General features: G+C 55.8%; 2 protein-coding genes across 14 annotated transcripts in view; one reads left to right on the plus strand and one right to left on the minus strand.

Annotated features, from left to right (window-relative positions):
* Positions 1 to 5,480, minus strand: part of SEC16A (SEC16 homolog A, endoplasmic reticulum export factor) — a 43,901-nt gene extending 38,421 nt beyond the window's left edge. For 4 of the 13 annotated variants that reach the window (XM_055350158.2, XM_063696877.1, XM_031014326.3 and 1 more), the window contains exon 1: positions 4,651 to 4,807. The gene's annotated coding sequence lies outside the window, so the exon portion shown is untranslated. Of the gene's footprint in view, positions 1 to 440; positions 2,013 to 2,034; positions 2,217 to 4,650; positions 4,840 to 5,223; positions 5,315 to 5,412 lie in introns of those variants that run through there. The other 9 variants (XM_063696880.1, XM_063696876.1, XM_063696874.1 and 6 more) reach the window with 8 other exon arrangements.
* Positions 5,481 to 6,164: 684 nt separating this feature from the next.
* On the plus strand, positions 6,165 to 7,778 carry LOC101149776 (uncharacterized protein C9orf163). The gene has a single exon (XM_004048885.5). The coding sequence runs from the start codon at positions 6,165 to 6,167 to the stop codon at positions 6,774 to 6,776; it is 612 nt and encodes a 203-aa protein (XP_004048933.4). The 3' UTR covers positions 6,777 to 7,778.
* Positions 7,779 to 12,992: the final 5,214 nt, after the last annotated feature.

The following is a 12,992-nucleotide window of genomic DNA, read 5'->3' on the forward strand; positions in this document are numbered from 1 at the left end:
GTGGTGCACACCTGTAGTCCCAACTACTCAAGAGGCTGAGGCAGGAGGATTGCGTCAGCCTGGGAGGTCGAGGCTGTCGTGAGCTATGACAGCACCACTACCCTTCAGCCTGGGTGACACAGTGAGTCCCTAGCTCAAAAAAAAAAAAAAAAGGAAAACTTTATATCACACTTTCCATACATGTTAATTTTAAATTTCAAAAGGGATACAAAAGTTTAAAATTCATTCTTCCATTTTCTTTGATGAAAGAGCATTATGAAGTATAGTTATAAAAGCTGCAAAATAGGCTGGGTGCAGTGGCTCATGCCTGTAATCCCAGCACTTTGGGAGGTCAAGGTGGAAGGACTGCCAGAGCCCAGGAGGTCGAGACCAGCCTGGGCAACATAGCAAGACCTTGTCTCTACAAAAGAAGAAAGTTAGCCAGACATGGTGGCACACACCTGTAGTCCCAGGGACTCAGGGGGTTAAGGAGGGAAGATCACTTGTGTCCATGAGTTCGAGGCTGCAGTGAGCTATGATTATACCACCGCAGTCCAGCCTGGGCAACAGAGCAAGACGGTCTCTATTTTAAAAAAATAAATAAATAAGAAGTGACACAATCATTTTTTTAAAAAGCACTGCAAAATAAATATATTCATCTAAATGCCTTTTATCACACCTCTTCATAGGTCTCAGTTTTTGTACTGTGACTGGCTTAAGGTCTGAAAGGACCACCAGCAAGATGCTACCTTTGAACTGGAGCCGTAACTGTGCCTGGAATGGAAACTCCCAGGAAACTTAAAGCAGCTTTACAAGGCACAGACTGGATTCCAACATTTTCAACAATAGGCAGAATTGCCAAGAAACCTCTTATAGAAAACAAAGGGGCAAAAACCTCCATCAGTTTTTAAATAAAACATAGTAGATACAAACTTGAATAGTTAACCTGGCCTCTTAAGGCAAAAATTCAAGGACTGTATCTTTAGGAAAGTTCTTTTCTTTCTATCAGTCTTTCTTCTTGTCGGCACCACCCTCATGAACAAACAGATAAGTTTAGCCAATCAAAGGAAAAATTAAACCAAAGGGGAGGACTCTGGAGTTTAATCCACACATTTTTTTTTTTGAGACGGAGTCTTGCTCTGTCGCCCAGACTGGGGTGCAGTGGTGCGATCTCGGCTCACTGCAAGCTCTGCCTCCCAGGTTCATGCCATTCTCCTGCCTCAGCCTCCTGAGCAGCTGGGACTACAGGCACCATGCCAGGCTAATTTTTTGTCTTTTCAGTAGAGACGGGGTTTCACCATGTTAGCCAGGATGGTCTTGATCTCCTGACCTCATGATCCACCTGCCTCGGCCTCCCAAAGTGCTGGGATTACAGGCGTGAGCCACCGTGCCTGGCCAATCCACACATCTTTGCAGATGTATATTATTTTGGTCTCTTGGAAATCTTTCTGATATTCAGATAAAAGAAGAAACCATTGGCCAGGTGCAGTGGCTCACACCTGTAAGCCGAGCACTTTGGGAGGTAGGAGGACCACTTGAGTTCAGCAGTTTGAGACCAGCCTGGGCAACACACAGCGATACCCCATCACCAAAAAAAAAATGCCGGTCGTGGTGGTGCATGCCTGTAGTCCCAACTACTCGGGAGGCTGAGGTGGGAAGATCGCTTGAGCCAGGGAGGTTGAGGCTGCAGTGAGCCTTGTTCAAGCCACGACACTCCAGCCTGGGCGACAGAGTGAAACTGTCTCAAAAAAAAAAAAAGAAGAAAACACTGATCAATGTATTTTAAGTCAAGCTATTTACTAGGAACAGCAGCAAAGGCTTCATTGAGGTTTTAGGCTCTCATCTGAAAACAAAGAATGTTCACAGCTCTATTTTATATGGACTGAAAGGAGAACAGGCAGAGCATCTTCCTCTGATCTGTGCACTGGCATTATCTTCCACTGGGTCCTACCAGCTGCACAGCCACAGCAGACACAGCGACACCTGCAACCACGGCCAGAACACGCAAACTTCCAACCACCTCCTGAAACTCTGCTGCCAGAACTGGGGTCCTACCTCATCTCTCAAGACATGGCCTTCCCCGGGAAGATCCTTATTGTCCTCAAAAGCTTTTGTTTGCTTTAAACACAGAGCACGGGCCTAGAGGTTTATTCCTTGGCTGCTGCTGTGAGAGCAAAACTGAGCGTCCAGGTGAGTGGCTCGAGGCAGCCACTTCTCTTTCTGCAATGTATTTTTGTCTATAAAATGAGAGAATCGATGTGATTATTTTTTCCTAAAAACCCCGGGTTTAATCTTATGAGATTCTACTCACAGTGGATTCTGGGATGCCCTAATCCCACCTGCTGTTTAACAGGGGTGGCCAGGCACGGTGGCTCACACCTGTAATCCCAGCACTTTGGGAGGCCAAGGTGGGCAGATCACGAGGTCAGAAGATAGAGACCATCCTGGCTAACACGGTGAAACCCCGTCTCTACTAAAATACAAAAAATTAGCTGGGCGTGGTGGCGGGCGCCTGTAATCCCAGCTACTCGGGAGGCTGAGGCAGGAGAATGGCGTAAACCTGGGAGGTGGAGCTTGCAGTGAGCCGAGATCGCGCCACTGCACTCCAGCGTGGGCAGAGCGAGATTCCGTCTCAAAAAAAAAAATTATTCCGCAGCTCTCCTAGACTAAGAGCTTTTTTATAGCAAACATTATCACTTACAAGGAGCATTCCAACCTTCATGCTCCCTAATTGAGAACTTTTTAGCAACATGCCACTTTCATTTGGAACAATCTTGTGACTTGAACTGATTTTTTTGATCTTTTTCTCTACTCACCCGGAGAAAAACAATGCAACTGCCTATCACCTATGTCACCACTACAGGGAATTTTATTCTTTTTTTTTTTTTTGAGACGGAGTCTTGCTCTTTCACCCAGGCTGGAGTGCAGTGGCGCGATCTCGGCTCACTGCAGGCTGCACCCCCCGGGGTTCACGCCATTCTCCTGCCTCAGCCTCCAGCGTAGCTGGGACTACAGGCACCCGCCACCTCGCCCGGCTAATTTTTTTTGTATTTTCAGTAGAGACGGGGTTTCACCGTGTTAGCCAGGATGGTCTCGATCTCCTGACCTCGTGATCCGCCCGCCTCAGCCTCCCAAAGTGCTGGGATTACAGGCATGAGCCACCGCGCCCGGCCCAGGGAATTTTATTCTGTAACCTCAAGTCATCTAATTCTTTTATTGTTCCAAAGAGGCCAGCTGATCTTGAAGATGCAGTATTCATAAACCTAGCTGGTCAGTTAAACTGCCTTGTAACCATGTGGATACCTAAGCAAAACTCTTTTTAGTATAGTTCTGGCTACAGAACTGAAGCATTTAAAACGCATGCACACCCCTCTCCTCTTGCTGCCACTGGCTTCATATTTTAAGTGAGGAAAACAATAGTGTGCCAGGAAGCCCCTGAGTTTACCTACTGCCTACAGTCTCCCTCACGGTGGCTGCTAGTGACGCCCTGTCAGACTATGGGATGCTTGACACAAAGACATGATCAACTCCAACTCTTCTAAGTTAGAATCGCAACCACATACAGTTAGATGTTGAAGAGGAAGCCAGCGACAGAGGAGGCCAGCAGCCTAACACTGATGAAAATGACGAAGACCCTGGTATTCATGAAAGATGCTTACAGAAGAAGAAATCACATTAACATTTACCCACTACCATGACCTCTTGCTGGGTCTGGCAAAAAAAGAAAAAGAAAAAGAAAAAGAAAAAAAAGTGCCCACTGCCTCAAAGAAAACTTTCAGTACAATTTCGAGACTCACTGTAGTAACCACTATTAACAGTAAACGAGGAACAAGGAACAAGAAAGACACGCTATTTTGCCTCTTGTCTAGAAGATACCAGCACCGGAACCTTAAGAAAGGGGATGAGGAAAAAACGCAGGGAGGCTGCATTGTGCTGAAACTTGCAAAAGTATCACTTCTAGGAAGAACCGTCTGCGGTTCCGTTTGCTTCGTATTGCCACATGGGGGATGGGAAATACCTCTTTGGTTAACATCGGCATCATACATGTAAAACAAAATCTTAATATACAATCCACACCCAACTTACAAGCCATTTAAAAGTGTTCTTAAGCGGCAAAAACTGACTTTAAATGGCTCTGATGTTTCTGAAGGCTCTACTGTAACACTTCCATCACAAAGGGGCGAGCCGGATCACACACACTCCTCTAACCCTCGGCCTCTGTTGCAACACCCTGATCGCCCAATCAAGAAATTACAAACAAACAACTCTGCTCTTTGGTTCAAATGTAAATGTGTCTCTTCACCAACATCGCTAAGGAAGCCTTCTAGCCGGTGAGGACAAGACACGCTCATTTGAAAAGTTAGAGTCTTACGAGGGGTGCCTGGGGGTCCAGCCTCCCGCCCCGGGAACCGGTGTCACCGCAGCCCAGCCGGGTCAGTCCCTCGAGTCCCACGGCGGCCCGCGCCGCGTCCGCCCTTCCGCTCTGGTCCGCGGGCCCGGACGTCTGTCCCCTCGACCGGCCCCGGCGGGACCCGAGATGCACCGCCCGCTCGGGGCTGGGCCCAGCCGCCTCCTCTCCTCCGCGCCCCGACCTCCAAGGCCTGGCTCCGCCGGCCGGCCTCCGCCTTCCTCCTCCCGCGCTCGCCCCCTCACCCGCGCTCGCCCCCTCACCCGCGCGGCTGAGACCGATCCCTCAGGAGCCGCGGGCGAAAGCCCACCCGACGCTGGCGACGAGCGCAGACACCTCAGCCACCGCAGCCATCTTGGCACATCCGGCTCCGGTCTCCGCGGCCGCCGCGCCGCCGACGTGTCCGGCTTACGACATCAGCGCGCGCCCCGCCCCTGGCCCCGCCCCTCGGCTCGTCGGCCCAGACGCGTTCTCTTTCAGCCCTTCACAGCCCATCCCTCGGCCCCGCCCCTCGCCGGCGTCCGTCCTCCCCGCCTCATCCCTCTGTCCCGCCCCCTCTGCCCCCGCCCCTCGCTGGCGTCCGTTCTTCCCCGCCTCATTCTTTCGTCCCGCCCCCCGCCCGTCTTTCCACGCCTTATCCTGTGGTTCCCGCTCCCCTTGGCCCCGCCCCTCCTCCGTCGTTCCTCGCCTCATTCTTCCGTCCCGCCCCCTTAGCCCCGCCCGTCGTCCGTCTTTCTCCGCCTCATCCTGTCGTTCCCGCCCCTTTGGCCCCGCCCCTCGGCCGGCCTTCCCCGCCCGTGGCCCCGCCCCCCGCCGGCGTCCGTCTGCCGCCTCACCGCTTGGCCCCGCCCCTCGCCACCTGCCCGGCCAGGCGCGCCGGGGCCGCCCCGGTACGTCGCCCTGGTTACGCTGGCTCTTTCTCCCAGTCTTTTTTCGTTTTAAGATGGGAGAAGAGATGGGATTCTTCAATCAAGACCACAAGCGGGAAATCAGTCTGCAGGACCGATGCCAGCAGGCTCACGCACCGAGAACGGCTACTCCGCCCAGCTGAGAAGCGCGGGGCCCTGACGCGGGCGCGCTCCTCGCATTCTTCCGTTGGGCTGGGAGGCTGGAGGGCAGGCGGCGGCGGCGGCCGCGCATGCGCCGGGAGCGGCCGGAGCTGCGGGACGCGGAGGGCCGACTGCGCCTGCGCGCTGGTTGCCTGGTTACGGCGTGGCCGCGGGCCCCAGCGGCGCCGGAAGTTGGTCGATGGCTGCCGCCAGTCCCTGGCCAGCGTCCTGGGGTTTCCCCGACGCATCCTCTACTGTCCCTTCGCTCTGCATAGAGGCCCGGGCAGGGAGGGGCGGCCCGGCCACCGCGCGGAGCCGGGTGTCCGCCGACTCGCAAGGGGGACGCGCGGGCTCCTCGTCCCCAAGCTCCGCCCTGCGCCTTTGCTGCGCCGGGCCCTCCCAGGCCCACCCTGGCCCCGGCCCCGCTGTCCTCCCGGGGAGGCGCGGCCTACTCGGTTCGTCCCCTCGGCCGCCAGCCCCACAGGGGCGCTGGGGTCCCAGCCTTGGCTGAGTGCACGTCGGTGGCGAGTGGGCCCGGGCGCTCGGGCGGCCAGAGCGACCCAGCGGAGGGGTGAGGCGGGTAGGCGCTCCTGCGCCTGCCACGGCCAGGCCAAGCAGCATCCACGCCCTCCCGCGGAAGATCGCAGGGAACAGGTGGGCACTATCATCTGTGCCCTCATTTTCCGGAGGAGCCGAGGGAGGCTGAGCGGTTGAGGAAGCGGCCAGCCATGCCGGGCCCACTCACCTGCACACCTGCCTGGCAAGGGCAGGGAAGAGCCGCGGCCTTCCTCTGCTGCTCCTTCCAGAGGGCAGGCGCCGTGGTGGGGGTGCCCGCCCGTTGGCATCGCGGGAGGCTGAGCTCCCAGCAGCGGCTGAGGTCCTCCCTGGGTGGGAGCCACCCTTGTCCCCAGCTGGGCCGGCGGCTGGTGAGGGAGGGGGTGATATCCGTGCCACGCCAGCAGGGCCGCAGGCGGTGCAGGGAGAGCTTCAGTCCGGCTGACGTGGCACCAGGGCCACTCTGCTCAGCTAACATTTGCCTTTCAGGAGTCAGATTCCTGACCTGTTTGAACAGAGTTAGGGAGCACGTGGTAGGGCCCAGCCCCAGCCCCGCTGCCCCCATCTGCTTCTTCCCAGTGGTCGAGGCGCTCTCCACCCTCCGCGGAAGGAGGTGTCATTGTTTGCCCTTTCCAAAGAGGGGGATGCAGAGGTGGATGCTGCCTCTCAGGCGTGGGGCTCGCCTTTTGCCGCTCGCGAGTTCAAAGAACCCAAGAGCCAGGAGCCCAGGGCTCGACCCTCTAGGGTCCTCCGAAACCCTGTGGTCCCACCGGGGTGGGCACTAAGCTATGGGAGAGACCATAGCTGCAGAAACCAACCCTGCCCTAGGCATAAAATGCAAGGTCTCTGGACCCTAGGGCAGGGATGTTAGAAAGCGGCTTCTGTTGGCTCCTAGGGGTGTGAATCACCACATCACCTGCAGGGGGCCCGGCTGTCTTTCTTCCCCCTCTTCTCCCTAATCCTGAGTGCACGGAGACAGCTCTCAGCAGTTTGTAGCCTCGTGTGGAGTAGAGGGTTCCTGCACCCTACACCCGAGCCCATCCAGCCTCTGGGCCATAGACCCTTCCGTTGAAGGCCCAGCCTGCCCCTGAGACGCTGTGTGCCCTTTTTCAACTTCCTTAGTCTCTGAGCATCAGGTCTTCATCTCTAAGATAGAGCAAGATGAGCACCTAAACGTTTCAGGGCTGAAATGGGGTTGCCAGGACAACAAGCATGGCAGGGGCGAATGGGGACATCAGGTGACTGGCTTCGAGCCAGCAGAGGCCTCCACCCAGTGCTGGGAGGTGTCCCGCCGGTGGTGGCCATCACTATTCCTGGTGGGGCTTTGTTGCTTTTGCCTGCAGCATCCGCTGGTTTCTCCATTCTCCCAGTCTCTGCCCCTGCTCACACCTGGAGGCTGGACACAAGTGTCACCACTTCCCTGAACCCGCCTAGGTGGGCTGGAATCAGCACCTGGTGCAAAGCTCTGTGACCACTGCTGTACCGCATTATGCAGAGCACACAGGACAGGCTCGTGCACCTCCAGGCTGTGCCAGGAAACCCGCTGCCTTTGCGTCACCACAGCCTCGGTCACAGCGTGTCCTTGGTGCCTCCGACGGGTCAGCTCCTCCCATTAGCCATGCTGTCCAGCACGGGGGCCGCTGGTGCTTGCTGTGAGACTGAGCTGGGCTCTGAGTGTAAACTACATGGTAGGTTGTGAAGGATGCAAATATCGAATCGATCATTTTTTATTGCATATTAAAATGACAATATCTTGGGTGTATCAGATTAAACAAAATACTATTACATTTTATTTCACCTGTTTCTTTTGTTTTTGACATAGCTGCTGGGAAATGTAAAACTCCATATGGGGCTGGTGTTATATTTCCACTGGACAGTGCTGGTCTAGAAGGCAGGCACTCAGCACCCCTAGCCTGTGCTTATAGCCTCCTATGATAGGGGCCTGAAATGCCAGAGGCTGACGAGTGGACCTGGCTCTTTGCTGACAACTGGCGGGCCAGTGGCGGTCCTCCAGGGAGCCCCCAGCAGAGCAGCAGTCTCAGTGAACGCAGGACGGCCCCTCACTGTGAGCTTCTGCTCCTCTTTCCTACCTGCTGTAAAATAGCAGTGGCGAGTATGTCTGGGTGCTTGTGGAGGTATACTGGGCAGGCCTGCTCCCTGCCGGACACTGTCCTCGGCCCCTGACACAGACCCTTAGTCCTGGACGCTGAAGCTGGAGGCCTGGCCTGGAGAGAGGAAGGGGCAGTCTCTGTGAGACAGGGTTAGCTGAGTGGTCCAGGCAAAAAAACATATGAAGGCTTCCAAGGTGGAGAGAACTGACACGGAGCACTTCCTGGAGGAGGAGAGAATAGGGCCGGGAAGCTGGAATCAGGGGAGAGGAAGCAGATCTGGAGTCAGGGTCCGTAGAGTTTGTTCTGTGGCATTTGTTCATCAGGCACCTGCAGGGGCTCCCTGTCAGCATGCCACCAGGCTGGCCAGAGGGTGGGCCAGGCTTCCTCTTCTTACCCTCATAGAGGAGAGGAAGTCACCTCTGTGAGGGGAAGGCCAGACCCCCAGGGCCATGGTGGGCAGTGTGGAGGGAGCCTCAGGCTCACTCATTTCCATGTACAAGGCCTGCCAAGCACACAGCACAGGGTCCGCAAACAGATGCTCACCATGCTGCCACCCCCTTCCCGTGTTCTACTCACCTCCGAGCCCCACCCTAACCTGGAGTGCTCGCCCGGTGTGCTCGCCAGGGGTGTGCAGCAAGACAGCACTGTCCACTTTCTAGGCCTTCCCAGGGCTGACATGAGGCTGAAGGTGCATCCCCGCCCTGGCAGATGTGCCCTTGCTCTCGGCTGCTGGGGAATGGGTCCCACAGCGCCTCCTCCCAGCACAGGCAAAGGCATCTCCTTTTGGGCGCCCACCTGGCTAGCAGAGCACAGGTAAGATGGCTCCAGCAATGGTGGGCTAACTACTGTGTGTCCAGCTGTACTGCAAGCTTCCAGAAGCCAGAGACCCTCAGCCACTACCCAGGTGTTCAGCCTTGGGCAAGCTACCTGGCCTTTCCAAGCCTCTGCCTCCTCCCCTGTAAAAGAAGGTGATAGCCTTGCCCTTTCCCGGCCTCCTGCAAGGACTCCCTGGACCTGACCTCACAGGGTGGCAAGCGTATCCTCCACACCAGGCCTCCCCGGAGGCACAGGGCACATTGATGGCACTGCCAGCAGCCTCGTTACTGCAGGAGCGTCATGCTCCTCATCTCCAGCATCTTCAAGCATGTTGGGCACATAGCAGGTCTCAGAGAACATTTTTCTGGAATCATTGAGCCAAGTACTTACCATGTAAGGTGCTAAAAAGCACTAGGAATGAAGCAGAAAGCTCAAGGCTGATGTCGATGTCACAATAACCTGGGACTGCAGGCCCCCAGGGCCACAGGAGGAACCGCTGGCTGTCCTTGAGCTGAGGCAGGGCCTTGGTAAGCCCACGAGTCCTCTATCCCCAAACCATGCACAGATGTCTGCTGAGTCCCTGCTGTACCCCAGGCACTGCTAGGAGCTGGGCTGTGGCCATGAGACAGACAAGCCCAGACTCTGCCTCCAGGGAACATGGATGCTGGCTGGCCACAGAGGTGCCCATACAGAGGGCACCGTGCAGTGTCTGCTGGGGACAGGCAGGAGGAGAAGGAGCATTTGTGGCTGAAGTGAACAGTCCACATGAGGCTTCTGCGGGGTGAGGGGCCAGTGGGCGTGGGCTAGTGTGGACTCTGTAGGCCTTGCTAAGAGACTCGCAGGTGGTGTCTGGAAGTATAGGAAGCTTCCAGAGGCTTTTCAGCCAGGAGCGATGCAACCAGTTTGGGCCCCAAAGGCTCTCCAGGTTAGGGTTCGAGCTAGGGACTAGGGAGAGTCAGGGCCCAGGAGGCAGCCTTGGGTGGCCTAGGAGAAAGAGGCGCTGAACCCGGGAGAGTACCCAAGAACCCGGGAGAGTCCCCGAGGGCACAACCCCAGCACAGCACGGGGTTCACACACAGCAGGCAGGAGACAGTCCTGAGCATTGAGTGATGATTTAAGTGGTGGACATGGACTTGGTGGCCTGGGGAGTGTGGATTGGGAAGAGAAAAGGGCCCGGGTGGAGCTGGGAAGAGCTCCAGTATTCGATGCCAGGCCGGTCGTGGCATTAACTCCTGGCAAAGTATCCGATGCCAGGCTGGCCATGGTATTGACTCCTGGCAAAGTGGCCCAACAACCCCCTTCTCCCCTCTGAGCAGCCGTCTCCCTGTCTGAAAAGTCACCAGGCTGGATGGCATCAACTCTACAGGCCTTCCTGCTCCTCTGAGGGCAGGTGACTCCTCGTGGTTTGACACGGACCGGGAATCACATAGCCCTGGCTCAGTGAATGGGTGAACTTGGCTAAGTCGCCTAACCTCTTTGAGCCCCAGCTTCCTCATGTGTAAAACAGGATAATAGCAGTGTCGCGGGGGATGGCCCTGGGCGTGGGGTGAGGGCCATTTCTGCCCTGTGGTCACTCGGGAGGACCTGTGGGGCGCTGGCAGAGCAGTGCCACCAGGAGGAGGCAGAGAGCTGCCTCTGAGTCGGCCAAAGTAACAGTTGCACGCTTGCCAGGTGAGGTGGCTCCCATCTGTCATCTCAGCATTTTGGGAGGCCAAAGTGGGAGGATCGCTTGAACCTAGGGGTTTGAGACCAGCCTGGGCAACATAGCAAGATTCCATCTCCACAAAAAGAAAAAAAAGTAAAGTTATATACTTTTCTTTTTTTTTTTTGAGACCGAGTCTCACTGTATCCCCCAGGCTGGAGTGCAGTGGTGCAATCTCAGCTCACTGCAACCTCCTCCTTCCGAATTCAAGCAATTCTCCTGCCTCAGCCTCCCAAGTAGCTGAGATTCTAGGTGCCCACCATGGTGCCCAGCTAATTTTTGTATTTTTAGTGGAGAGGGGGGTTTCACCATGTTGACCAGGCTGGTCTGGAACTCCTGACCACAGGTGATCCTCTCGCCTCGGCCTCCCGAAGTGCTGGGATGACAGGTGTGAGCCACCACGCCTGGCGGTAGTTATAACTTTTCTAAGGTTCATTTTATTAAATGGAAAAATGCCAAACAGAACGACAAAGGCTGTGGTAGAATGTGCACGTCTGTGTGGACCCAGGGCACATTTTCACCAGAAAATCCCGTGCGATAGAGTGGAAGATATACCAAAAGCCACAGCAAATATCAAGCATGACTCCGCAGAAAATTATAGATTCCTAACAAACACTGAGAGTGTGTCCTGTGCTGTAAGGTCCAGGGATGGGCCACAAGTTCAAGGTTGTGTGAAGAACAACAGAAACCCACCTCTGAGGCCCTGGGCACCTGGTGCCTGTCGTGTTGGGCATGAATAAAGCTTCGCAGCTCAGTCCTGCAAACTCCATGAGCCTAGGCTTGTCCATCTTAAAATGTAGACGGTTAGGACACGTGCTGAAGGGGCCGCCAGGCTTAACTGTGCCAACACGGCATGCAGGTGGAGAACAAAGAATGCGATTGAAAACCTCCTAACCATAACAAGAGCTGTTCCCTTTCTGAGCCCTCACCACATGCCCAGCGTGCACCAGCAGCTCACCATCGCAGGCCCAGGGCCAGCAACCAGGTCCCCACTTGACCCACGAGGACACTGAGGTGCGGCAACAGCCAGGACAGCAGCCGCCAGGTGGAAAGCAAAGACACAAAGCAGCCAGATCGGGAGTCACGTCAGGGCAGGCGACTGAGGCGCCACCCAGCCACCTTCAAGATGCAGATTGAAGAACAGCCTTTCCCAAAGCTCGCTCGCTCACTGACCCTGCGTCTTCATCTGCAAAGCCTGAGTAACGTGGGAGGCCCTGCAACGCCCCCTCTGAGAGACCGCCACTAACGCCAGCACTTTTTTTTTTTTTTTTTTTTTTTTTTTGTGAGAGTGTCTTGCTCTGTCACCCAGGCTGGAATGCAGTGGCATGATCTCTGCTCACTGCAAGCTCCGCCTCCCAGGTTCACGCCATTCTCCTGCCTCAGCCTCCCAAGTAGCTAGGACTACAGGCGCCTGCCACCACGCCCGGCTAATTTTTTGTATTTTTTAGTAGAGACGGGGTTTCACCGTGTTAGCCAGGATGGTCTCGATCTCCTGACCTTGTGATCCGCCCACCTCGGCCTCCCAAAGTGCTGGGATTACAGGCATGAGCCACCACGCCCGGCCAACGCCAGCACTTTCAACGCACCGGGACCAAGCTGGACCCGGTTTTGTTTTGAAACACTTTTACTTTTGCAGACGAATGCATCGGTGTCCCACCAGGAACCGCTGCTGGTGGATGCTCACCGCGAGAAACAGCCACGTGACGCTCCCCCTTGTCTGCCTCTGCCCAGCGCTGCCCCCTCCAGCAGAGCTCCTCATGTGTGGTTCGTGGATTTGGGTCCACGATGAGATAAGGAGCCACACAGAACGAAATCAGTCCACCGCTGAGCACGCAGTTGAGCCCCACGGACACCCTTTGCAAGTGAGACTTTTGGGATGAAGGCAGCACAGGCCTGTCGATCCCTGGAGCAGCCCGGGGGCTACGGCACCGTGCTTTGCTCTTGGATGGAGGCAGCCCTGCCTGCCGGGGGCCTGATTTGTGGGCCCTGATGAGTTGGTGTCTCCGGGCTCTCCGGACCCTCCTTTGCTCTAGCCAGAGGGATGCAGCGCCACACTCGGGGTTCATGCCGGCAGTGGCGTGGAGTGAGTCACCAGGCTGAAGATACACTTGGTGTTTTCCTGCGCTGGGTGGAACTGTCTGGAGCCCCCTTGGCATCCTGCTGAAGAGTCCGAATCTGCACGTGAGCCTCCTGGAGATATTGAACACCTTTTAAAGTGTGGCCAGGCCCAATCCAGGGTGCTGTGAGTGTACTGTACATCCTGGGTTTCAAAGACACAGTACCAAAAACAAATAAACAAAAAGAATATAAAACATCTCATTCACGGCCGGGCGTGGTGGCTCACGCCTATAATCCCAGCACTTTGGGAGGCC

The sequence above is a fragment of the Gorilla gorilla genome, chromosome 13 (genome assembly GCF_029281585.2).
Source record: "Gorilla gorilla gorilla isolate KB3781 chromosome 13, NHGRI_mGorGor1-v2.1_pri, whole genome shotgun sequence".
NCBI lineage: Eukaryota > Metazoa > Chordata > Mammalia > Primates > Hominidae > Gorilla > Gorilla gorilla.

Coding starts and splice junctions, on each gene's coding strand:
- LOC101149776 (XM_004048885.5), top strand. CDS start 6,165: ATGCCGGGCCCACTCACCTGCACACCTGCCTGGCAAGGGCAGGGAAGA.